We start from the raw sequence: 27,724 nt of genomic DNA on the forward strand, positions 1-27,724 counted from the left end.
ACTGTTCTTTTAGTTTCTATTTCATTGATTTCTGCTCTGATCTTTATTATTTCTCTTCTTCTGCTGGGTTTAGGCTTTATTTGCTGTTCTTTCTCAGCTCCTTTAGGTGTAGGGTTAGGTTGTGTACTTGAGACCTTTCTTCTTTCTTGAGAAAGGCTTTTATTGCTATATACTTTCCTCTTAGGACTGCCTTTGCTGCATCCCAAAGATTTTGAATAGTTGTGTTTTCATTTTCATTGGTTTCCATGTATTTTTTAAATTCTTCTTTAATTTCCTGGTTGACCCATTCATTCTTCAGTAGGATGCTCTTTAGCCTCCATGTATTTGAGTTCTTTCCAACTTTCCTCTTGTGATTGAGTTCTAGTTTCAAAGCATTGTGGTCTGAAAATAGGCAGGGAATGATCCCAAACTTTTGGTACCGGTTGAGACCTGATTTATGACCTAGGATGTGATCTATTCTGGAGAATGTTCCATGGGCACTAGAGAAGAATGTGTATTCCGTTGCTTTGGGATGGAATGTTCTGAATATGTCTGTGAAGTCCATTTGGTCCAGTGTGTCATTTAAAGTCTTTATTTCCTTGTTGATCTTTTGCTTAGACGATCTGTCCATTTCAGTGAGGGGGGTGTTAAAGTCCCCCACTATTATTGTATTGTTGTCGATGTGTTTCTTTGCTTTTGTTATTAATTGCCTTATATAATTGGCTGCTCCCATGTTAGGGGCATAGATATTTACAATTGTTAGATCTTCTTGTTGGATAGATCCTTTAAGTAGGATATAATGTCCTTCCTCATCTCTTATTACAGTCTTTGGTTTAAAATCTAATCTGTCTGATATAAGGATTGCCACCCCAGCTTTCTTTTGGTGTCCATTAGCATGGTAAATGGTTTTCCACCCCCTCACTTTCAATCTGGGGGTGTCTTTGGTTCTAAAATGAGTCTCTTGCAGACAGCATATCAATGGGTCTTGTTTTTTAATCCAGTCTGATAGCCTGTGTCTTTTGATTGGGGCATTTAGCCCATTTACATTCAGGGTAACTATTGAAAGATAGGAATTTAGTGCCATTATATTGCCTGTAAGGTGACTGTTACTGTATATTGTCTGTGTTCCTTTCTGGTCTATGTTGCTTTTAGGCTCTCTCTTTGCTTAGAGGACCCCTTTCAAGATTTCCTGTAGGGCTGGTTTTGTGTTTGCAAATTCCTTTAGTTTTTGTTTGTCCTGGAAGCTTTTTATCTCTCCTTCAATTTTCAATGACAGCCTAGCTGGATAGAGTATTCTTGGCTGCATATTTTTCTCATTTAGTGCTCTGAATATATCCTGCCAGTCCTTTCTGGCCTGCCAGGTCTCTGTGTATAGGTCTGTTGCCAATCTAATGTTTCTACCCTTGTAGGTTACATATCTCTTCTCCCGAGCTGCTTTCAGGATTTTCTCTTTGTCTATGAGACTCGTAAGTTTTACTATTAGATGTTGGGGTGTTGACCTATTTTTATTGATTTTGAGAGGGGTTCTCTGTGCTTCCTGGATTTTCATGCCTGTTTCCTTCCCCAAATTAGGGAAGTTCTCTGCTATAATTTGCTCCATTATACCTTCTGCCCCTCTCTCTCTTTCTTCTTCTTCTGGGATCCCAATTATTCTAATGTTGTTTCATCTTAAGGTATCGCTTATCTCTCGAATTCTGCCCTCGTGATCCAGTAGTTGTTTATCTCTCTTTTTCTCAGCTTCTTTATTTTCCATCATTTCATCTTCTATATTACTGATTCTCTCTTCTGCCTCATTTATTCTAGCAGTTAGCGCCCCCATTTTTGACTGCACCTCATTAATAGCCTTTTTGATTTCTACTTGGTTGGATTTTAGCTCTTTTACTTCTCCAGAAAGGGTTTCTCTAATAACTTCCATATTTTTTTCAAGCCCAGCTAGTATCTTTAAAGTGATGATTCTGAACTCTAGATCTGACATCATACTAATGTCCGTATTCAGTAAGTCCCTGGCAGTTGGTACTACCTCTTGTTCTTTTTGTTGAGGTGATTTTTTCCGTCTTGTCATTTTGTGTAGAGGAGAATAGATTAATGAGAGAACAAAATGCTAGCAGAGTAACAACATCCCCAGAAAATATACTCTAAACAAATCAGAAAAGACCTGAAGCAGTGGAACAAGAAACGGAAAGAGAGAAAAAAGAAAAAGAACAGAAAAAGAAAAACATAAAGATAAAAACAAAAACAAACAAAACAAAACAACAACAACAAAATAAAACCAGAATGTGATCAAATATGATCAGGCTGGTATATAGATCAGTGCCACACACTAGATTTGGGGTGTATTTTGGTCTTTTAGAAGAAAGTGCCTCCCAAAAGTTTAAAGAAAGAAAAACTTATATATGTACAAAAATAAGGGTTGATATGATGAAGGGATGGAATATGACTGTAAAGATGGAAATTATAAAAAATTTTATAAAAGGAATTGATAAGAAGTTGTTTGAAAAAAGAAAGAAGAGGATTTAAAAAAAGAAAAAGAGAAAAAAAAAGGGAGAGAATGTGATCAGGCAGGGGAATAGAAAACACCATATACTAGAGATTTAGGGTATATTTTAATCTGTTAGAAGAAACTATCTCAAAATTTTAAAGAGAGAACAACTTATATATATATAAGCCAAAAATATGGGTAACTACTATGAAGGGATAGAATATGACTCTAAAAAATGAAAAATAAAAATGTTTTTTAAAAAAAGGGATTGATAAGATGTTGGTTGAAAAAGGGATAAAGAAAAATTCAAAAAAAAAAAAGAAAAAAAGACAGTTAAAAAAAATTTAACTTTGAAAGACTAAAGAATCATGGTAAAAAAGCCATGAATTCTATTTGCAGTATTCCCGTAGTGCTGGAGTTCTGCCGTTCTCATTGATTGGTGAACTTGGTCTTGGCTGGCTGTTCTCGCTGATCTTCTGGGGAGGGGCCTGTTGCCGTGGTTTCCAAATGTCTCTGCCGGAGGCGGAATTGCCCCGCCCTTGCTCCCTCCCGGCGAAGTAATCTGCTCGGGTTTGCTCTCCGGGGCTTTTGTTCCCTGCGAGCTTTCCGTACAGCTTTGGAGGCGGAGAGTGAAAATGGCGGCCTCCCAATCTCCGCCCCGGAGGAGCCGAGAACTCGGGGCCCCGCTCCTCAGTGAGCCCCCAGAGAAAAGCCGTCAGTCACTCCCGTCTCCCCGGTCTCCGGCCGCACCCCGTGCTCACCCGGCCTGCGACCGCGCGCCTCTGTCTCTGGCACCCGACCCCGGGTGGAGTCTCCAAACCCAGCAGATCCCTGCTGTGCACTCCCGCGCGGCTCCTCCCGGGGGAGGAAGGTGAGTCTCCCCGGATCTGCCGCTTGTTGGGTCCCTGCTGGAGGAGCAGGGGCCCGACTGTGCGGCGGATCACGGTTTAGGGCCACCCCGAGCTGAGAGCCTGCGCCTGGGCTCTGCCTCTGCAGCCGGCTTCCCCGCTCCGATACCTGGGAGCTCTGCCGCACTCAGGCACCCCCGGTCTTTCTGTGACCCTGAGGGTCCTGAGACCACACTGTCCCGGAGGGTTCCCCCCCCCGCTTAGCCACCAGAGTGACGTCCCTCGGCGGCGCAGACTTTTAAAAGTTCCGATTTTGTGCTCCGCGCGCGGCTCTATCAGTTGCCAGAAGCGGCCGACGGAGGCCCCTCCCCCGCCGTCTATCCTCCTGAATATCGCTGCGGATTCACTTCTCCGCACGTCCTACCTTCCAGAAAGTGGTCACTTTTCTGATGAGAGAGTTGTTGCTCTTCTTTTCTTCGATCTCCTGTTGAGTTTGTAGGTGTTCAGAATGGTTTGATCCCTAGCCAGCTGAATTCCTGAGAGGAGACGAAATCCAGGTCTCCTACACCTCCGCCATCTTGCTCCGCCCCCCCATTTGGCTTTCTCTTTGTAAATAATTATATTTTGTGTCCTGAAGAAAAGTTCTACATATTTTACATTTTAAATATTTATTTTGCTCTATGTACTGGATATTTTTATATGATAACTTTTAGAACACATGTACTTTAAGTATTAATTTTCCTCTGATCCATCTTCACTCACATTCATTAGGTTTGGATATCAAATACTCTTGGTAACATTGTTTATTTATTATTTTTTTTAAAGATTTATTTATTGGGCGCCTGGGTGGCTCAGTCAGTTAAGCGACTGCCTTCGGCTCAGGTCATGATCCTGGAGTCCCTGGATCGAGTCCCGCATCGGGCTCCCTGCTCAGCGGGGAGTCTGCTTCTCCCTCTGACCCTCCTCCCTCTCGTGCTCTCTGTCTCTCATTCTCTCTCGCAAATAAATAAAAAAAATCTTAAAAAAAAAAAAAGATTTATTTATTTATTTGAGGGGAGAGGGGCAGTGGGAAAGGGAGAAAGAATTTGAAGCAGAGTGCACTCTGAGCACAGAGCCCAACGTAGGGCTCAGTCCCACAACCCTGAGATCATGACCTTAGCTGAAACCAAGAGTTAGATGCTTAACTGAGCCACCCAGGTGCCCCAACATTGTTTATTTTTTATTTATTTTTTTAAAGGTTTTATTTATTTATTTGACAGAGACAGCGAGAGAGGGAACACAAGCAGGGGGAGTGGGAGAGGGAGAAGCAGGCTTCCTGCCGAGCAGGGAGCCCGATGCAGGGCTCTATCCTAGGACCCTGGGATCCTGACTTGAGCTGAAGGCAGACACTTAACGACTGAGCCACTTAGGCGCCCCACCAAGATTATTTTCTAAAACAATATTTGTTCACTTCCAAAAGTCTGTAATTTCAGTTACTAATTTCTTTTAAAATCAAGAGTTATATGGGATTTTAAAAAATCCAAATGATGAGAGTTAGAAATAGGTAGAAGGTTTTTTTATGCACATGACTTCTACATTTTAGGATACTTTAGAAATTGTCTTTGCAGAACAAAATCAATTGTTGTGAAATTTCCACAAGCATGTGAAAATAATGGGCATTCCATGTTGGATGGAACCATAGATATATGTTCATTAACTATAGATTAATTAATATAAATAAGTAAAATATAAATAAATAAATTATAAATAAATACAGAAAATAAATACTAAATAATTAAATTTCTCTATAATTTTAATTTATTGCCACCATGACCTATCAATTTTTGAGACAGTGAAATGATTTCACTCTGATTTTAGTTTTTAAGATTTCTTTGTGGTTTTTAACCATTTTTCACTTTCAACATTATAGAATTTAAAGCATAAAAATTCATGATTTTTTTATGTTCTTCTTATAATTTTTTAAATAAGGGGGAGTTTTGTTTTGTTTTTTTTGTTTTTGTTTTTTAGCCATCTTAAATCAGAAGTCTCTGCCTTACTATCTAAATGGGAATACATATATGCTCGAATATAAACCAATATATTATAAAAGTATTTTACAACGTAAAAGGAGATGTGAGGGGAAGTGGGAAGGACATGGAGCCTAAAAGTGACAACTAAGGCGGTGTGTGTTCCAGTGTGTGTCTTTTGTGATGCAAAGGAAAGAGCAAAATGGGAGAAAAGACAGCAGAGGAAATAATGCCTATCTAGGAGATAGACCCATTCTGACCCAACTGGATGACACAGGGAGGTGAGAACATCTCATTAGAGGCTACTGCCTAGTTGTCCATAATCTATGGTGAGGTGGAAAGAACACAAGATTTCAAGGAAGATTATTCAGGATTCAAATATTAATCAGTCCACCCATTTTGAATTTGGGCAAGTCACAGGATTTCTCTGACCTTTCATTTGCTTTGCAATAAATCGAAAAATTGATGCCTTACAAAGTGAGGATGAAATGAGAACCAAGACAACATTCCTAGCCTGATGCCTAGAACATGAGAGGGGTTAAGGGAATATTGCTAATACATAATGTTTTTTTGAGAAGGTCTAACTCCCTGGAGTGTAAACGTAACTTTTAATTTTTTTCCTTGAAGTTACCGGTATTGCTCAGTAACTGAAATTGCTTCGTGATCGTACTGCTTACAGACATAGTACCTCCTCCCCTTATATGTTACTCATTTACCTTTTTTGAGCTGATGATGATGTACAGGTCACTGGAATCTTCATCTTCTTCCTTTTGTTAGTTCACTACTGTTTTCATTTTCCTTCTGCCTTAGCACTCATATATCATCATTTTATTTTATTTTATTTTATTTTAAAGATTTTATTTATTTATTTGAGAGAGAGAGAATGAGAGAGAGCAAGCACATGAGAGGGAGGAGGGTCAGAGGACGAAGCAGACTCCCCGCTGAGCAGGGAGCCCAATGCAGGACTCGATCCGGGGACTCCAGGATCATGACCTGAGCCGAAGGCAGTCGCTTAACCAACTGAGCCACCCAGGCACCCTCATATATCATCATTTTAAAGTCTCTTGTGCATAGACCCTAAACTCTCTTGCATCTCCATATTTTCTCTATATCCATCTGACAAAGCTGCAAACTCAAAAGGACCAACAATACGTTTTCTTTGGCCTAAACACAAGTGGCTGTGAACTGCTGGTATAATACTTGTGTTAGGGAGGATGGAAATCACTCTAAATTTATTTTTAGCAGACTCAAATGGGGCAAATTCCCCAACAAATTTATCACTTTCCTTACTGGGCTTGACAGCCCATCCTCTACAACAAATATTTCAAGCATTCCTTCTTGTCTTCAAACTACCAGCTCCTACTAATTACCCCTCATCCTCAGCATTTGACTTCACCACCAAAGTCAGTGAGAACAAAAAGGAACAGAGAAATAAAGAAAGGGAGAAGAAAAGAAGGAAAGGCTAGGGGAGGGGAGAGAGGAGGGGGCACCGGGGGAAGAGGAGGGGAGGGAGGGAAGAAAAAGGAAGAAAGAAAGAAAGAATCTCTCAGACAGGAGCTATTTCATCTTCCTGCCATGAAACCTATATGTTCACCTCCATATATATGCAATCAGTGTCCTCCTTCCTTCCTATTAAAAGAGAGGGATGGGGTGTCTCTTCCAGCTGAGGAGAATCACTCAAAGTGAGGTGTGCAGACACCATGGCCTCTCTCTTTCCTGGACCCTTCTTCTCCCTCAGATTCTCTGACACCACAACTATCCTTTCCCTCCTTTTTGTATTTCTCTTTTTCAAGCTCTTTTTAGGCTCACAGTCGGCCCATCATGTTTTGGAGGGCCTAGATTTTCTCCTTTCGCTGTCTTGCAAGATAATTTCATAATCTATTAAGTGACAAAGACATGCAGCTTTTCTCTAAATATATTTCGAACGTGTCAGCCATGTCCCACCTTCACTGCTAGGGCCTGTTTCCACAGACCTCCTAAAATCGCTGCCTGGGTGATTCCTAATGACCTCTATTGACTCTTTCTAATCACTTTCCTCACTGCAGGTTAATGTGTTATTTTGAAAGCTCAAATTTTCTTGTGGCATTTGAACGCTTAAAACCTTGCTATGGTTTCAGTGCCAGAACTGTTAACTATCCCCCAGAACTCATCCATTAATAATAGAACCCTCTCCAGCTTACAACAGAGATTCAACAGGGAACAAGGTTGCCCAGCTAGTGGCTCTCTTTCCTCACCTCTTTGTAGCCAGGTGTGGCTAATACGGGGTGAGTAAAGGATGGGAAAGCTTCATGCCTTCTACTTACTTCCTCTTCCTGTTCCCCCACGGGAGCTGCCTTGGACTCAGAGATGGAGGCCGCTAGTGAAGGATGGCAGAGCTGCTCCACCACTTTAGTGTGCTCTCCTCTGCTGTATTACAGGAAAGAAGAGAGTGAGACAGACACACAGACCCACACATAGAAAGAGAGAGAGTCATTTTCTTATTCAAGAGAGTCATTCAAGCCTAAGCTGTTCCCTGATTAATACTTTTACCATTGCACTTAGGGTAAAAAACAAAATTCTTAATGTGGCCTCAGAGGCCCTGGGTGATGGGTGATCTGTCTACCTCCTCATTTCCCCCTTTACTTCGTTTTCTCCTGTTCTCCCTATGCCAACTCTCCTGGACTTCTTTCAGTTTTTCAGGGATGCTGAGCTCTTTTATGCCCAAAGCCCTCATACATTTTATTTGCTCTGTCAGAAATGTTCCTCCCTCTGCTACCCCTCACCTTGTTTTATTAACAAATAATCCTTTTTCAGATTTTAACCCTAAGTCATTTTTCTTAAGCAATTGATTACCACCCCCCAACCTGGCCACCACACCAAAGAATTGACACAGTTCCCACAGTTAAGTGATCTGATACCACTTTAGTCTTATCTTTTATTTGTTGTGAAATATTTTTTATTAAAAAATACAATATATATAATATATGTATAAGTTAGTTTCCTGGATCCACTCTTTTTTTCTTTTTTTTTTTTTAACATTTTATATATTTGAGAGAGAGAGAGAACACAAGCAGGAGGGACGAGGGAGAGGGAGAGAAAACCTGAAGCATACTCTACACTGAGCCCGGAGCCCGACTTGGGACTCGATCTCATGACCCTGAGATCGTGACCAGTTGAAACCAGGAGTCAGATGTTTAACTGACTGCACTGCTCAGGTGCCCCTGGATCCAATTATAACACACATGTATGTGTGTTGATTATGTGTAGTTTTACAGCACATACATTCCCCTAAACCTATGTTACTTAGTTTTGCATGTGTGTGAACACTATAAATATGTTGCCTTGTTGTCTGTGTTCTATTCCCTGCTTTTGTACTCATTATTATGTTTTCGAGATATTTCTATGCTAACAGGTGGACACTATTTCATTCATTTTCCATTTATTTCCACATATGTCCATTAATAGAATTTTAATATTCTATGTCATAACTCTACCACAGTTTGTTTATACATCTTTTTGTCTATGAACATTTGGCTTATTCTAGTTATATGCACAAACACACATGTCTGTGTTACATATATATATGTTTATGTGTTTGTGTATATGTGCAACTTACAAATATTGCTGTCATGAGTACTTTATATATATTTTTAAAAATAAGTTGTTCCCTATTCTAGTTGTGATTTCTTTTTTTTTTTTTTTTTTTTCAGTCAGGAGCCATCAACCCAGGAGCATTTTAAATTCATTTCTCTGCTTGGGAGATTTTATTTTATTTTATTTTGCTTTATTTATTTTCTTCTTCAGTGTAAAAAGGGGGTTTTATTAACGCACAGGAACAGGACCTGTGGGCAGAAAGAACTTCCGCTGCTTGGGAGATTTTTAGATCGCATAGGTAGAATGATTTTCAACTTCAATCCTGCACAAGGATTAGACTGTAATGAAAAGTTTTCAAGGAAGACTTCTTCTTTTCTTCCATTTAGAGCCAAGATCAAGACAGATAAGTTTTGGGGTTTTTTTGGATATTTCCCTTTGAGGGACCCTTTTTTAAGACTATAAAATTGCTGTTGTTTCCTTTGGAAAATCTCAACTATTAATTAGATTTCTCCACTGAAGGGAATTGGCTTATTATCTGTCATTAATGTCTCTAATCTGGTCCACTTGGGAGTCACATTGTAATTCCACCTGGCATTTTGATACCAGCTGATACAGCAGAAGCAGCCCCCTGGCCTTCCCACTATATTCCTGTAGACATTGTTTTAAAACTCTTGCAGTTTTTATATTTAAATATATTCAAATTTACTCCCTGCTGGATTAATAATTACATTTTCAAATACAGTGTTCAAGAGTTCTGTGTAGACCGAAAACATGAACACACAAACACATGATCTTAACCTTTAACAGTATAACAACATGTGCTTGTCAAGCCATGAGTTTCAAAAAAAAAGTGCCCCTTTTGATGTTGTGTTTTGTGTTTCTTAATATGTGTTTAGTGATTCAAGCCTATAGTAATGTATCATATTTTATTTTAAACATTCTTTCAAAATAAGAGGCAAAACATGAACAATTTAAAAAACAAAACAAAACCAGGTAACATCAGATTAGACTTTTGCAGGGAATAAAACACCCGACTTTCTGGTCGTTAAAAGCATGCCAGGATAGAGTGGAAATTGGTTGTGGTTAAAGCCCTTGAAAGATTTGGAGTCCAAGCTCAGATGGGTCGGGACAACCATCCACATTAGTCTAAGTGACACTCAACACCAGGCAGTTTTCCTGCTCCATGCTCCGTGTGGGAGGAGTAGGGACTTTCAACCAGTCAGGCTTCACATCTTGCCTCTGTTCCTTACTAGCTGCGTGATCCTAGTAAGCCTTTCCGTTTTCTCATCTGTAAATGGAGGATATTAAAACTAATCTCACTGGATATTCATAAGGATTAATTGAAATAATCAATAGAACAAAGCCAGGCACACAATAGCTATCAATAATAGTTATATGGTTTCCCCATGGTAGCAACCAAACCACATCATTTTTATGACAGAGAAAAATCAAAGAGCCTTTGTAATGCTATAGAGATTGGATGATGAAGCTTAAGTAAATAATAGTTTTTAATTTTTATATTTTGCAGCCACTGTAACATAGATACAATTTATTTAGGATGAAATTGTATGTTGATCGACTGACCAAATAAAGACAAAGTGTTTCTTAATGTCATATAACATGTTTTTTTCCTCCTGGACAGTAGCCCTTTGGGAAGAAAATAAAATAGCTGGATATATACCTCATTTTACTGAAATAGAGTCCAATTGGATTAAAGATTTAAATGCCAAAAATAAAAAAGACATAAAGATGTCGGAAGAAAGCATGCATAGATTTTTTTAAAACAATTTTTTAGTGATGGCAGTTTGGCTATATGCAGGACATAAGGTTTAGACACCACAATGGGTACATCATTAAATCTGACAACATAAAAATTAAAAATTTCTATACTGAATAAGTAAAATTCAAAGACAAGTAACAAAATGGGAGCACTGTTGGCAGCACATATAAGAAAATGGCAATTAGTACACAAAGAGCTCTTACAAATAAATAAAAAAATACTAATGTAACTTTAATATTGACAAAAATAATATGAATAGACTTCATAAAAATAAGTGCAAATAGTGTGCATATTTAGAATGATTTACAAGTTACGTTGATGTGAAAAAAAGATTAAATAAAGAGTTTTTATGGGGCGCCTGGGTGGCTCAGTTGGTTAAGTGGTTAAGTGCCTGCCTTCTGCTCAGTTCGTGATCCTGGGGTCCCGGAATTTAGCCATGTCAGGTTCCCTGCTCCACGGGGAGTCTGCTTCTCCCGCTCTCTCTTCCTCTCCCCCCGCTCATGTTCTCTCTCTCTCATGCTCTCTCAAATAAATAAATAAATAAATAAATAAATAAATAAATAAATAAAATCTTTGAAAAAAAAGAGGCTTTCTTGAAAACTTCCATTTATACAAAGAAGAATAAATATAAATGTTGATATAGCGTATATATTAGATATTTTTCTGGAAAAGTATCAAGAAAAAATATTGGGAGCTGAATTAGGGATATGAATGTGGAATAGCAGGAAGATAGGAGTAATATTTTTTGACTTTTGATTTAATGTTTTTCTGAACTGTTTGAAATTTCTTCTATGCTCCTGTATGCTTTACTGTAATTTAAAAAATTATGCAGCTAATATGATGACAAAAATATATAAACTGTAAAGGACTACAATTAAATAAATGTCATTAGGAGCTCACAGATAATTTTAAGTGCTGAAAAACGTGTACTATGTGTCTTGAAAAGGAACTGTCAAAACTTGACTTTCTTAGGATGAAATGATGCATTCATTGGTGCTTAATGAGTTTTATTTTCCCCCAGATAAAGCCAAAGGAAGATCAAGAGCAGGGACCCACCTTGACTCAGCCCGGAGACGGAGCCGAGCGGTCCTTTATCACATCTCTGGGCACCTGCAAAGAAGAGAAAAGAACAAATTGAAAATAAATAATGTAGGTGGTATGTGAGTACACTATGAATGTTAGAGCTTCCCCTGGTGCCAATATTTGATTCACTAAAGAAAGGCTCCAATTACTCATTTATTGGTTTTCCTAGATTTTTTTGCACTTTGGTTTGTGCTTTCCTATAAAGAGTAAACTAGAAAAGGTCAGCAATCATGAAGCATTTCTGCAATAAAAGTGCTTAATCATAGTGTTATCACAGCACAGAGATTAGAATATTACTGTAGTCAGTACAATATGGTACAGGGGACACTGTGAATGGTGACATACTGGGTACATTTTATGAACAAGATGATGCACCAAGTCCTATTACACATTCATAGTTTGTTGATTAAAATTTCTCAAATTTAATTTTAGTTCCATCTATTTTGCATTTTATCTAATTTCACTTAATGCTTTTATCCAGGAGGACCATGAACAAATCAAAGTCATTACTCCATTTAAAAATTCACATCTTGTACAAAATAGAGTTGGAAATGTCACACAACGGAACATTGGATTTGAAATTCTATGCCTTATATCATACGGTTTTGTCAAAAGTTGCACTCCTACTAAATGACAGTAGGGCTACTTTCTGAAATCTAGTACTTGTCTGTCAAAAGCCACAGCAAATAACTGGGCTTCAAAAAGGTGATCCTTTGCAGAGTTTTACATTACACACATCTTACAGGATTTCACATGAATTTTATAATTAGTTCTCAGCACTGAGAGATGTCACTGAGAAACCCAGAACTCTTTGTCTGTTTAGTTATAGATATTTAGAGATACTTTTTCAAATGATGGTGATATAATTAACGTGCATTGTGGAGTCTTCAGAACGTAACATCTTTGTGGGCTGTGTGACTATGGGTGGTAGATACAAATACTCAGGGCCTAATTTACCAGCGACATTAGAAAAAGTCACATCAAACAGACAGAGCTATTTTGGAATCAATCCAAGATCCAGAAGTTCTGGGAGTTAGGGACACAAGGGGTTTCTTTGGCATCTTACTTTCTACATAGAAAGCTGGAGACTAGCTAATACGCATGTGCCGGTAAAACAGCCATGTATCAGACATACAAAGTATCCGCTTCTCTGTAGTGAACAAAGAAAGATGCCTGAGCCAAGGCCGAGGGGGAGATCTGACAAGAAAGTTCTGCAAAGCTAGCTCTGCTGCAGTGTGATTTCTTTCTGGAAACCAGAACAGGCTGCTTTGATCCTTTTGTGCTCTAGGACCATCACCCATGCAGGTGCCGATCTGCCAGGCACCACCATTAAGAGCCACACACCGCTTATTTTGGCCTGACTTAGTATAAAGATTTTCTGGGGATACCTGTGCCTTGGTGTCCACTGATTTGCTGAGAGTCCAGGGATAGACTTGAAAGAGTGCACACCTCTTGATCTAGGCCTCCTTCCACTGGTTCCTATTTACAACTCCCTTCAGTTACTAAGCTAGCCTTAGCGACATTAAACAAGTTCCAGGAAGAAACAAAGGTAACCGCATCTGGGCTTGACTCTATGCAGGTCAACCAACAAAGCACCTAAACAAATATTAGCCAGAGATTCTATAATGCTGAAAGCTGACACTGTCTTCTGCCCTTTAGCTGAAAATCATTTAAACATAGCAAGTATTACTAAGCTTCAAAATGTGTTCGCTGAACATGCTGTTTTTCCCTTTAGATCCAACAAAGTACAGAACAGTACTTAAAAATCTAATTTAAAAAATCATAATTCCCACTGCTTAGCTAATTTGCTAAATTGCCAACCATTTAAAAAATACAAATATGGGAGGGGGGAACATTAAAATAATACCTAGAAATAAGGATGTCTAATCAACGAAATGACTCCAACATACATGTAATATCTTACTTCTAAAAGTAATGTGTAAACTCAGGACTGGCCCTGTTCTCTTTCTCTTTTCAAGGAGAACAGAGTAGAATGGCAAAAGACAGCAGGAAGAGAGAAGGAAGAAGAGGAAAAAATGATCTGGATCGTTTATCAGCTGAACAATCTATTTTGGGGGAATTCTGGTTAAAATAACATTTACACACAAATTCTCAATATTTTTACAACTCTTTCCTATTTACAAATTCCTTGTATTTACATCATATTATTTGATTTTTATAGTAAGCCAGTACTAGATATGATTTTTTATTAATTCCATTTTAATGATGGAAAAGAACTTATTCAAGATCTCAAAAGTAGAAGCAGGATGTGGGACCCCGCTGTGAATCTTCTGACTCAAAGCCATGGTGCTTTGATACAGTTCTGTGGAATAGGAATATATGATTCAACCATAGGCCAATGAACCCATCAGGCCATTAGCCAGGTTTGAGAATCAGTATATAACACCTTTGAGTCCTGGCTCTGACTGCCTGGTACATCTTAGAAAAGGCACTTAATTTCTGCTTTCTTTGATTTGTTACTGTATTATACGACCATGTGAGCATGCAAGTGTCTCTAACGCAAGGAAATGTAAAGATCACATGAGCTCCTTGGGAACTTGAAAGGAGAGTGCTTTAAATGCCCGATTATTACCAGCTGGATACCAGTGGTCCTCAAAAGGCAAGGCAAACGCTTTCCTGGGACTTGGTGCAGTGATTATAGAAATATTTTCCCATCTCTTTACTCATTCAAAAGTTAGTTTCAAAGAAAAGTTATAAAAATGGTTTAGGAAACAGTTATCTTAGTTAGGCTTTGGCTTTAATCATTGTGTTTCAATAATTCGTAGAGGTTAAAGAGCTAAAACACCATTGGTACTAAAGAATATGCTTCAAAATTAATAAATAATATATAACTAAAATTGAGAATTGTTGCTTGCATTTTTCCTTAGGCAAACCCTGTGTTTCAGGGTTATAAATAATAGACCTGTTTTCCCCCAACTTGCTAAAAGCATACTTTCCAATTATAAGAAATTTTCTTCCATTCAAAAGGTTTTTTATAAAACTACGAATCTGGTGTAAGAGGAGAGGAGCAATTATTTTTTTACTCAGGTCAACATGTCACAATGTGCAGGATTTGAGTTAAAAAACCCTTCACAATTTAAGCCTAATCTGAGGTATAATGAATTCTTAGTATCTTTTAAAATAATTTTAAGGAATATGTTTTAAGTACCCTATAAAAATGAAATGGTGTGAATTATTTTCTGACTTGTGGAGAAAACTGATATATTGCTGACTTTTTGTGCCAGCCTCACTAATGCTTTATGTAATCAGCATAATCCAAAGAAAATACTTCCTGAGTTTTCCTAATCCTCTCTCCCAGAGCTGGCATCTCCCTCAAACAAGGTAAAGTTTTAATCTCTATAATATGATAGCAAAAGACTTACTCCGATAGAAATTGAGGTATTCCTCCATGGCTTTTCTACTAATGTCTTATATTTGAAAAAAAAATTTATATAAGAATCCATCATGTCCTTCCGTAAGCAGAAGTACTTATCAACCTTCAGGTGATTAATACTTACTGACCCTAACTCTCTCTTCTCCTATGCACCTACCTAAACCTTTATGAGAAGCCCAACAGATATGTCATCTTCCTCTTCCCAGTTTTGTGCCAAAGCCCACCCTTTACATTTGTTTCCAGAAACCAGAGAATGAGGCAAAAGAGGCAGGTCAAGTTTCAGGGAATTAAATGGAACAGAGATGCAGTGGCAGATGGGCATCCAAAGAACCTTCTGGAAGTAGTGAAGTAGTCCCTCGCCATGAAATCCTGGCATTAAGAGGCGCCTGTGTGGGTTGAGTGAGAATATTAACAGGAAGTAGAAACATGTTGGGAATGCCTACCAAGGGGAAAAGGTAAGACAGGGGGTGCATTACTATGAAGGTAGCAAAAATATTTGGTCACTGATAGTTACCACTAAAGAGCTAAGTATTCCTGATGGCTCTGACCTTTCTTGAATCCTCAAGTACTTCAGGAATCCCTGAACATTCCACATGAATTTGCCCTTTCTTCAATTGCTGAAACAAGAAAACACACTGTGACCTGCAAGTCACATGTATTCCAAAACTTTTAACTGTTCACTTCATTCAGTTTAACTTTCAAATTTAAATTTCCATTACCGACCTTGTATTTCTCATTAATTGAGGTCAAAGCAAGGTCTGCAAGTATCTGGTCATAGGTTTGTCAAATTTCTACACATGCTATTGTTGGGCCTCCCTTTGTCTCATAGCAATAAAGAATTGTTCATCAATTTGGGACTGCCTTCAAAGTGAAGTGCTTTTGCAGTTATAAAACTCCAGCTATTCTTCTGCGTTTAATCGGCTGCACAGTGAACACTGCCTTTCTCCTCCTATGACTTGAATAACTCTTAATAGCTGTTAACCATAGAATGTTGACCATACATCTCTATATCCTTTCTGGGAAGAAAAATGGTAACTTTGCTACTATTAGAAGAATTTCAGGTCAAATATACCCTTTAGATAAGGACGGTCATCTCAAAACTACAAGTATATGGAATGTCCCCATGACAATAGGAATATGAATGCATCTTTGTGTTTCCAGTGTGTATAGGACTATACTTGCCACTGTGGATGTTTATAGGTGACATTTTAGGTAATGATCTTTTTGCTCTTGACGAACAAAGTCTGGATTATTCACTTAACATTCATGACTAAATTCTGCATATTCCTGTTACTTATAACAAAGGTCTTTGCCCAATTTTAGTATGTACATCTCTACCTTTTGCATCACCAACTTCTCAAAGTCACTTGTAAAATACGTTGGCATTGTGTGTCTGAATGATCCTCCTCACAGAAGGGTGTTTAAGGCTGTGTGATCCTTGCTTCTAATGTTGTGTCTCCCTTCTCTCCTTTTTGTCTTTATCCACAGAATGTTTTTGTAGATAAACCAGCATTTCCGGAGTATAAAGTTTCGGATGCAAAAAAGTCCAAATTCATACTTTTGCATTTTAGCACTTTTAAAGCCGGCTGGGACTGGCTTATTCTGTTGGCGACGTTTTATGTTGCCGTGACTGTACCTTACAACGTTTGCTTTATTGGCAACGATGACCTGTCCACGACTCGGAGCACAACAGTCAGTGACATTGCAGTGGAGATTCTTTTTATTATAGGTAAGAACCACCGGCTGCTTTCCTAGAGGATTTGCATAGAGGAAGTAAGTGTGTTCCAGATTTTTCTGACATGAATTTGAACTAAGATCCATCTGCATGGGCATGACTAAGCCTCTGATGCAAATTTTGGAGAAGCACATATTTGGATTTCTGAAAATTGCCTCTTCCAGCTTTCTCACTGTTCCTTTAGTCAAACAGATCTAAACCCATGTTTTGTGTTTCTATCCTTGTTTTGTCAAAAATAGGCTAAAAAAGACTTAATGGCTATTTTGTTGGTACTCTCGCATCCATCATGATCTTAATTGCACAGGGTCAAAGAGGGGGCTTGGCAAGAACCTATCAGTGGTCTGATAATGGTCCAGTCTTGGGCTTGATTCTCCATCCCCTTCCATGCCTTTCTGGCATGTTGGTGGCTGTTACCACAGGTGGCCTGGTTGCAGAAGCAAAGGATTACATAAGCCTTCCAGTCAATCAAGAGAAGCAGGGAGTATCCGATTTTAACTTAAAAAGCGGCCCCAAGGGATGCTTGCTAAAAATATTTATCTCTAGAATATTGGGAACCTCAGCTGAAGCTGTCTGTGCTCCACTCTCATAAGCCTCTTCCTATTTCCCTGTCCCTTAAATCTTCATCTGTTTAGACCAAAGCCTAGCTCTTTCTTGTTCCTTCTAAGACAAATCCTATATCTCCATTAAGGCTTTGATTGACTCCCTATAGAGGGGTGTGTGTGTGTGTGTGTGTGTGTGTGTGTTTTAGATTCGCAGGAAATTGCAAAGGTAGTACAGAAATGTCCCTTGTCCCTTTCATCTACCCCTGTGGAGTTCTTGACCATCATTGGTAACCTTGATGCCTGCTTCTTTACCTAGTCATGGTGATACAGGGCAACATCCTTATTGTAAAGATGAAAAAATGTTCGGAAAATGTTTTCAAGCATGTAGGTGAACAAAGGAATGAGAAATGGATCTTAAAAGTTCAAAGAAAGAAAATAAATGAGGCAAATCCAACCCTTATTTCAGTGGTGATGGTACTTTTTTTCTCTGTGGAGCTGGTAAAGCTCTAACTGAATGTCAGCACATTTTCTCTGGATGAGTTTGTAGGCTCTTGGTGTGGCTTTGGCACCACTATTACCATTGCATTGACTGGGAACCTCCCTCCAAGCTGTTAGGACCCCGGCTCCCACCCCAAAAACGGTGGCTGTAGTATGTGTAGACCACTAGATGGCAATGTTGTCTACTTGGGTAGCTCGGCAAGGCTACAAAGTCAAGGAAATAGATCTTTACTTTTTTTTTTTTTTTTTTTAACTTAAACCATTCTTCATCGGAAAGGTGTAACCGTAGTAAAGGGATATAAAATCACTGGTAAATGGCAAATAACAACATTCCAGCTTGGGAACAAATTGGGTGTATCCATAGGCCAATCCACTGTGGTTTTATATCTTTTTCTTTGCTAACCTTCCACGTCTTCTCCTACCCACCCATGACACACGCATAAATTAGCTCTCTAAAAAGACTCCCTGTGACCCGTTCAAAGTTCTCAAGAACATGAACAGTCACTCAACATGTCTATTATGCCTGAGTATCTACTTAACAAATATTTCATATCATTATTAATAATAATATTATTTACAACTCTGTCATTGGGACACGGTTATATCTTGAACTTTCCACTCTTTCTTGTTCTTAGATATTTGAAAATCTAAGGGCTTAGAAGCCACTTCTGTACTACATGCTCACTGGCAGATGATGACACTTGACACTCAGAACTGACACTTATGAGAAAGAAGTTTCATACAATTTGGGGGGTTGAGTTGGTTGGTTGACTTTTTTTTTTTAAGGCTGCTTTCTTCTACTAAACCAAGGGAGTCTGGCTTGCCCCCCGCCAGTTGCCCCTAAATCTTCTGTGTTCTTTGTGACTGACATTTCTGCTATGTTGGGGCAGCAAGAGGTTCCTCTAGGTAGGCAATACCCACTCCTTACGAGCAGCATGACAAAGAAATGGAAATTCACTCCTGTTTTTATGCAGCTTACCTTCTATAAAGATTACTTCAGAATTTGAGATTTTGGCTGCCAACAGTTTTAGAGTGATCCCAGCCTGGGATCCCTTCTTGACTTGTGTGTGGCAAAATCTGTATGTATATTTAACATGTTTCTTTTCTATTTGTAAAATAGTGTTATTAAACTGGCATCTTATAATCAACTGGGTCAGAACTGTTAAAGAGTAGTTTAAAAAGAGGCTTGGGAAGGAAAGGCTTTCGTACAGCAAAACATGATGCTTTCCAAACATTTTCTTATTTGAACCACTCTATATAAATGTAAGGGGATGTGATTATTTTCTAAATGGGGAAAATGAAGTGTTCCGTGAAACAAGAACATATAGTCAAAATGAAACTTGGAAGATAATATATCTCTTTTGGTGATTCAAAATGCTCATTAGCTTTATAAATTCTCTGAGAAATTCAATGATAAAGAAATGTTTAACTGTGATTAATCCAGCACCTCCTAAAGTTATTTTTACCTCTGAACTCATTCTTCTCCAGGCCACTTAGTAGTACTCTTTTGAGAAGACTGACTTAAAAATATTCTTCCCTGATAAATTCACAGTAAAGTATCTGAGTGTTATTATGCTAGTCAAACTATAAATATGAATGGTAAGCTTGAATCTCTCCTAACTACTCTCTTAATCTTAAAATAAATTGCTTTGTAAACCACATTAATTCTTTAGGATCAATAGGGCGCAAGGTTTGACTGTAAGTTACAAAGTGGTTATAAAATTACTTTAAGTTTGAAAATCATCATGTATAATTTAGCTGCTGACTCAAAGCCTTACAGAAACTTACAATGAGAAGTGACCTACTAATAATTTATCTAATCTAATCTTTCTTACTTTATGGGTGGGAAACTGAGCCCTAGTGATATGCCCAGGCCCTAGAACTAATTCATGGCACACTCAGATCTCCTGGTAATCGGATCAGGTTTCTTAAAGGTTGATAACCAATATGATTCCATTTTCTGAAAAATTCTACTCAACTTGCTTTCTTTTATTTATAGCAATGAGACAGAAAATGAGAGAAAGAAGTGCCAACTTCCTTCTCTTTCTTCCATGAATGCAAAAATCAATAGTTTTAATCTCTGAAATCTTGGTGGCAAAAATTGTGGTATGCCCATAGGTCCAATAATCACCCCATTTCCTTATCAAAAACCCAAAGAACCTAATTTTGTGCAGGCAGCAGGATCCCAGACCCAGGGAATGAATTTGGAGAATTCCAAGCCAGTGGTAATTCCTGTCCCCTTAGCCAGTTTCAGGTGTAGGGGTAAGTATGTGACCAGTTATATCCAATAGAATATATAGAGATTGTTTCAATGAGATCTTTTGGAAATTATTTTTCCCCTGAAAAAAAAAGAGAGACATATGGGGGAAAATATTTGTGTCCCTATTCCTTTCTTTCCCCTAGGATGTGTGGATGGAAGGGTATGAGGTACTAGTTACTGCAGCCATCTTTAAACACGAGGAGAGACATAGGGGAGATGATGTGGACTCCTGGTTGAGTGATATAACGATGTTCTTATTATTGGGGCCACTGTTAATTGGATATTTTGTTATTGATAGCTATATTATTCTAAATTTTTTTAAAAACCACTGCTCTGTCATCTGTGAACCCTTGCACTGAGCCATTTCAGAGGTTCAATGATAAATCCTTTCCAGAGGAACAGAATGCTCTTTCTATTGCCATTCCACTGTGAGCCTATCTAGGATGTGGTTTGCACATACTTCTTATTAGCTGTTATAATTACAAAGCCCTAGAATCATAGACCATGCCATAAAGCTCTAACTCTGACTTGGTTTCTCTAAGAATCCTCAGAAAGGTCAAAGGAAACATGGTATGAAATTGTACTTTCTGTTTACTCTATATTCCCCTTAGTCAGAAAAGGACAGTGGAGAGTCATGTGGGATAAATGGCAGTCATACACTGTGTAGACCATACATTGTGTAGATCATACATTGTGTAGACCATGAACATCTAGCATCCTTACTACCAGCTACACACCACCAGTGCTCCCCAGCTCATATGACAACCTAAACACCCCATACATATTCAAAAGGTATTTTTTCCTCAATGTCATGGTTTTAAGGTTATGCTTCGTGCTAATTTAGGTAGTTCTATTTCACTGGTTCTTGGTGGGAACCATTTTAGAAATATGTAGGTTTGACTTTAATTCATTAATCAGCACTACCATCATCTGGTGTTTAATGCTTTTAGATCACAATTTACTTACCTACGAATGACTTTACCCCAACTAATGAATAGAACTCCTCTGCAGGTAGTTTATCTTGTGAGCATATATTTATATTTTCATTTCTGGTTGTTTTATTTTTTTCCCTTCATAATGCCTTATTAATTCATGCTTCTATTCATTCACATGTCACCAAATTTTGCTATCTCAGAATCTTTATTTCCTCCTATCATTTAATTATTATTACAACCTTGTGACATAATTAAAGCAGGTGTATCTGTTTATACATAGGAAGGAAAAGAGAGAAAACAGTAAGCAGTTTATCCAAGATCTGGCTGATTACTGACCAAGCTAGGACTAAAACCCTAAACTCACTTGTACGATAGGTAGTAGCATTATTGTGAGGAGTTAGTGAGGTTATTGTATCAAGAAATAAGTTTACTCACTGTTTAATCAATACTGATAAGTATTGTCAATAATGTCACCAAGACTGTCTCTTCAGTTTGTTTTAATATCCACTATTTTTCAGAAAACAAGCACTCTTTAATACAAACTGAAAGTTCAGCTAATCGTGGCAGTAAGGTAGACCAGAACATTCCACATCGCTTAGCTTTCAAGAACACGAGTGTCTGGGGACTTATTTACCACTTAAAGGATCTAAGGCTTTTATAGCTATTTCTACAGATTTGCCTTAGCATCCTTTTAGAAAAGCTACGAGAAGATCTCTCACATCTACCTAAGTCAGGCATCCTTTATCTGGCATGCATTACAATGACCACAAATAATATTAGAGGCCATCATTCCAGGTGCATCTCCCATCCAATCTTCCATCAGCACTTGTAGGAACACGGAAAAAAGCTGACCTTCATTTCAGCTCCTCGTCCTTTTTCCTGCCCTGCTCTGATGAGGCCTGAAAGGCGCTAGCTAGGCTTCCAGTAACAGTCGAGAAGGAAGTCATTAGCTAAAGGCTTAATCACTAGCTTTAGAGTAATGGATTATCCTACCTGACGAGACTTCTCTCTGTTCAACAAATTCATAATTTTACTGGGTCTGTATTCAATTTCTTCTTTTTTAAAAGATTTATTTATTTATGTGAGGAGAGAGAGAGAGAGCTCGCGTGCAGGGGGAAGCCAAGGGAGAGAGGGTCTTTTGAGCAGACTCCATGCCTGAGTGCAGAGCCCAAAGGCAGGGCTCGATCTCATGACCCAGAGATCACAACCTGAGCTGAAACCAAGAGTTGGATGCCCAACTGACTGCCACGCAGGCGCTCCTGTGTTCAATTTCTACTGATATTTATAGATACATGTTTGTTTTATAAAACTTTTTTCCAAATCCTGTCTTTGTTGTGCATAATCTTTATGAATATGCCTTTTCCCATTAAATGTGTAAGTGAAGAGTAATGTTCTTATACCATTCAACTGCAGTTTGTTACTCTTCGATAGAAATTCAAGCTTCAAAAGAAATACTTTAATTCTTGGGGCACCTGGGTGGCTCAATCAGTTAAGTGTCTGCCTTCCGCTCAGGGCATGATCCCAGGGTCCTGGGATGGAGCCGAGGGTCAGGATCCCTGCTGAGCAGGGAGTCAGCTTCTCTCTCTCCCTCTGCCTCTCTCCCCGACTTGTGTGCTCTCTCTCTTTCTCAAATAAATAAATAAAATCTTTAAAACAAAAGAAATACTTTAATTCTTTCAGCATTCTTGGGTGTCTTTTTCTGTTAGGATAAAATATATAAACTACAGTGGAAACTGAAAGACTATAGACATTTTATTGCTACTTCATTGCATAAGCAAAGCCCAACTTAGTCATTTTCCTGAAAATTGCAAGCAAAGATATGTCATTTTCCCATTTAGTCAGATGACTAATATTAAAGATACAGACGTGGATACTGAAGGGAAATGTTTTTAACAATAAATAAAGTTGAAATTTTGTGGTCATGAGGGAATTCAAATAAATCTTACCACCAAATGCTTTGGGCATCCTGGTATTCCCAGACTACATATTTGGAAGGCTTAAGTTAGCATTCATTCGTCTCTTAGTATTTGAGTCCCTCCTTCTTTTTCCTCTCTCCCTCCATCTGCCCCATTCTTCCTCTCCTACCCTCATGTACATTATTTCTCTTGTTCTCCCTCTTCCTTTCAAATGGAAACCTGCACACCTGTATACCCCTATATCTGTACCCCCATATCCCTACCCTTCACATTGATCTTGGATTGAGTAATAGGGTCTCTTAATAAGTGGAACTCAAGATGGCATTCATAGCCATGGCTCAGATTTGAGCCATGTGGACATTTTTAGGTATTTTTGTCTCATGTGGGCATTTTTAACCCGACTACAAGAATATCCCAATTTCTACATTCCCAGATAATACATTTGGAGTACTGAATGAATGGAATGTGTTGTATTGAGCATTAACCATTGACTGGACATGAATCAGTACCCACTTGGCTACTGACCAGCTATTTTCTGGTGAATAAATTTAAACCTGAGGATACAGCAATAATTAAACATTAACAACAACCAAAAAAACCCAGAAAACTACTCTGCCACTTCAGATTCCCACAGAAGTGTAACACACCCACTGTCTTATCTCAAAAGTGAAAAGACTTTGATTGTCAGAATGCCTCGGGGAAAAAAAGAGTGCATTGAACAGTAAGGTACTATTTTCATTATTGTTATTAGGGGCTCCCAAATAGGTTGACTTGAAAGTACCTACTCAAACACTTAAGCAAAGTCTAAAATTGCATTTATTTTTGCAAATAAACTGTCAGTTTCATTGTTGCTTCTTTAGGCTTTTCAGAATAAATAAACCTAAAAATTTCTTTAGGGGTAGTTCGTCTTTTGGGTATGGATGGTTTGCATCATTTTATGATTGAATTATATGGAAAGGTTTTAAAGTTCATGTAAAATGGGCATGTAGGTAGGTAGTTTTTCAACCCTGGCACTATTGACATTTAGACCATGTTAATTACATAAATTTTAAAATAGAAGGAGTAAAGAAAACAAACCAGTCACCCCCATCCCAGCACAACTGCTGCTTCCATATTAATCTTTCTGGTTGTTGTTTTCCCTACTTACTTTCATGTGATTGTGATCATAGTCTACACAAATTTTGGTGACTTTTTTTTTCCACATAAGATTTTAATGTACATATTTCTCTGTGTTTTATAAGTATTTATAAACATTTAATAGTTGCATAATATTCCATTATATAAATGAATTATTCTGTTTACTTAACCATGTCTTAATTGTTACACATTTAAGATGATTTTTTTTGCTACTTAAAAAATTATAATGAGCATCTATGTGAAAAATATATTTATTCACTAACTAAACAAATACATATTGAATGCCTATGGTTTGCCATGCCGTGTTTTAGTTGGTAGAGATAGAATAGCAAAACAAATCAGATCTTTGCTTTTATAGGATTTATATTCCAATAGAGATAAACAGGAACCAAAACAAATAAATAAAATGTATAACATGTGAGATAGTGGTGAGTTGCACAGAGAATAGTAAAGCAGAGAAGGGAAAAGAAATGGGTTGCAATCCTAAATGAAGTGGTCAGGGATGTGAATTAAGAACATGACATTTAAATAAAGACAGAAGGGAAGCAAGGAAATGATCAACTGTATGTCTTGATGAAGAATATTCCAAGGAAAGAGATCATCAAATGCATTTAGAATTATTTTAAGGGGTGGAATTATTGGACCAAAAAATATGAACATATACAGCTTATAACATATTTTCAGAGTTTCATTTCTTAATCACATTATCCTTAGAGCATTTATTGGTCAGTAAAGCTCTAGTTGAAATACAATTTGTTCATGCTAATATTTTTTATAGCAATAGCTATTGTGCAAAGTTATAGGCACATGTCACTTTCTGAATTTGTTTTACTACTAAACAGTCATTTCATTTAATGGAGTAATTCAGATAAAAGTGTTATTAATATTGCATCATGATTATTTCTTTCTTTCTATTTTTTTTTCTTTAGGAGATTAGATATATATGGAAAATAGAGTTGTATTTGCCTGACAAATACAAAACTTATTACATGATGTACCTGAATCCATTATGTTTATATCTGAAATGTTTGTGAGGTGGTATATTTGGAGGAAAATTGTCTTAGCGCATCTGAGAATGATGCTGCCCTGTGACTTACATATTACTGTCAATAGACTATGAGAAGGAGCACGTGCTCATAAAATATGAAACAATAGTGCTTGTTTTGAACAAGGCAAGGAAATTAAAAATGGAATATTACTAAATTTAGAAACCCAGAGGAAAATTGTGAGTTCTTGATTTAGAAACTTATTGCAGACTAACAAGGGATTTTTTTCCATTTGCCTCTTACCAAACATGAACTCTGCTAGGTCATTCTCTCCTTTTCCCACTTTTTCAAGTATGTTTCCTTCCAGTATAAAAAAATCATACTCCCTAAGTAAAAATGACATTATATGGTTTATATTTCCCATTTCATCCCATGCATTTCGCATTTGCCATTGAAATAATCTCCTCTCCAATTATGCCAACAGTTTTAAGATAAAATAAATACATAATTTTTAAAGCAAATATATATTGAATATATTGAAAAGTTGTTTAAATATTTTATTTGATTTTTTAAAAGATTTATTTATAGAGATGGGGGAGGGGCAGAGGAAGCGGGAGAGAGAGAATCTCAAGCAGACTCCATACTGATCGTGGAGCCTTATGAGGGACTTGATCCCATGACCCTGAGATCATGACCTGAGCCAAAATCAAGAATCGATGCTTAACCTATTGAGCCACCCAGGCACCCCTTTAAATATTTTAGATAACAGAAAACATTATGGTCACCTGGGCCTAGGTGTAATTCATTATGTATTATTCAATTCATTAAATTTTTGTTGAGGACCAATATGATGTCACTCAAATGATTGCACATGGCAGTTCCTCAGCATAGTTTAGAAGACCCTCCATGGTCTAGACTCTTCTTTTTTTTATCTATCATCACTTTCTCCTTTTTCCTGTGGCTTTAGCCATACTGGACCACCAACAGTTCTTCAACTGTGCCATTCCTTACATACTTTGTATTTTCATATCTTTAATAGTTGCTACTCTAAAAAAAAAAAAAAAGGTAGCAAGAAATCTCCTTAGCTCTTCTTTATCCAATAAAATTCTCCTTATCCTTGAAGTAGCATCTTTGGCCTCTTCTACCAGATCGTCTTTTTAACACTTCTTACCCCTATCACCAGGAGTCTGGGTTAGGTTTCCCTCATGCATTATTTAAATGCTTTCCCTCCCCCACTTTTCAGCCCTATATCATAATTGCCTATTTATACCCCCCTCCACACACATACCATAAATAAACTATGAGCTCCCAGAGGACATGGACTGGATAATATATTTATTTCCCTAGTTCCTTCAGCTAATACATATCTGACCCATAGTAAGCAGTAGACTAATGTTTACTTACTACCATGGTGCAGATAAACAAAATAAGAAGTGTGGCTCATTGAGCTGAACAATAGCCTTCTTTTCCAAAGGCAGGCCTCCATGGTTTTTTCATGTGGTCCCACAGGTGGCTATTGTTTATTTTTAAACAGTATAGCTCACTTTATTTTTTTAAAGATTTTATTTATTTATTTTAGGGAGGCAGAGAGGCAGAGAGAGAAAGCACGAGCAGTGGGGGAGAGGGACAGTGGCAGAAGCAGGCTCCCCACTGAGCAGGGAGCCTGATGCGGGGTTTGATCCCAGGACCCCAGGATAATGACCTGAGCCAAAGGCAGACACTTAACCGACTGAGCCACCCAGGTGTTCCAGTATACTTAGTTACTTTAGAGTAACTAATCCTTAACAAGTCAATGCCAATAAGCAAATAGCAGGTAACTTGAGAAATCCCACAGGTTGTGGTGCCCTGACTGCCTTTTGCATACATTCCAAGAGCTTCTCAAAGTCCCCCAAATGGTTCACTAGGGTGAGTGTGAGATGTACTCAGCAATTCAAAAAGCTAGGTATTAGGATGCCATCCATGTCTGGCAGAAGAGAGACCTATGGATGTGCAGAGAAGCAAGGAGATGCTAGTCTCAACTTGGGTGGATATCCTGCCCACCAGAAAACTAGAAATCTTTTTTAGCAATTAGCTACTAAGAATTATTTAAAGGCAACCCTGACAGAAACCTGATACCATACTTTGGGCGATGAAAAGTGTATTGAAGAAATTGAAGGCGTTCTCCCTATATTTGAGAAGCTTATACAATGATTGGGAAAATTTGCCTAAGTGTGAAAAACGTTTAGCAGACAGTGAAAGAGCAGTGGTAGCCTTGCTCCAGGCTGTGTAGATGATTCCATGATTGTAGGGAAGACATCTCTGGTGTATTTTGAAATAGATGTAAAGCTGGTCAGTATTAGTCATAGAATGTGAAGATGTGATCAGAGAAGTTGATAGGAAAGTGGGGTGAGATACCATGAGGGCTGAGCATCTGGAATGAGGATGAACTTACTAAGGCGGCAATAAGAAAGAAGCTGTGCTTGTGGTTATTCATCCATTTGCAATTCTACCTAAGCCTGGCTTTACAGGCAAAATGAAATTCGCCTCTGGAGTGGAATGTTTCAAAACCCTAATACAAAGTGGGCTGTTGGATA

General features: G+C 38.1%; 1 protein-coding gene across 1 annotated transcript in view; it reads left to right on the forward strand.

Annotated features, from left to right (window-relative positions):
• Positions 1 to 27,724, forward strand: part of KCNH8 (potassium voltage-gated channel subfamily H member 8) — a 380,547-nt gene that overhangs the window by 209,175 nt on the left and 143,648 nt on the right. The window contains exons 4-5 of the mRNA XM_064575899.1: positions 11,687 to 11,814; positions 16,631 to 16,871. Of these exons, the coding sequence (XP_064431969.1) occupies positions 11,687 to 11,814; positions 16,631 to 16,871 (369 nt within the window). The remainder of the gene's footprint in view (positions 1 to 11,686; positions 11,815 to 16,630; positions 16,872 to 27,724) is intronic.

Source organism: Mirounga angustirostris, unplaced genomic scaffold (assembly GCF_029215605.1).
Source record: "Mirounga angustirostris isolate CCGP_5_RB_7025 unplaced genomic scaffold, mMirAng1.0.hap1 SCAF_1, whole genome shotgun sequence".
Classification (NCBI taxonomy): Eukaryota; Metazoa; Chordata; class Mammalia; order Carnivora; family Phocidae; genus Mirounga; species Mirounga angustirostris.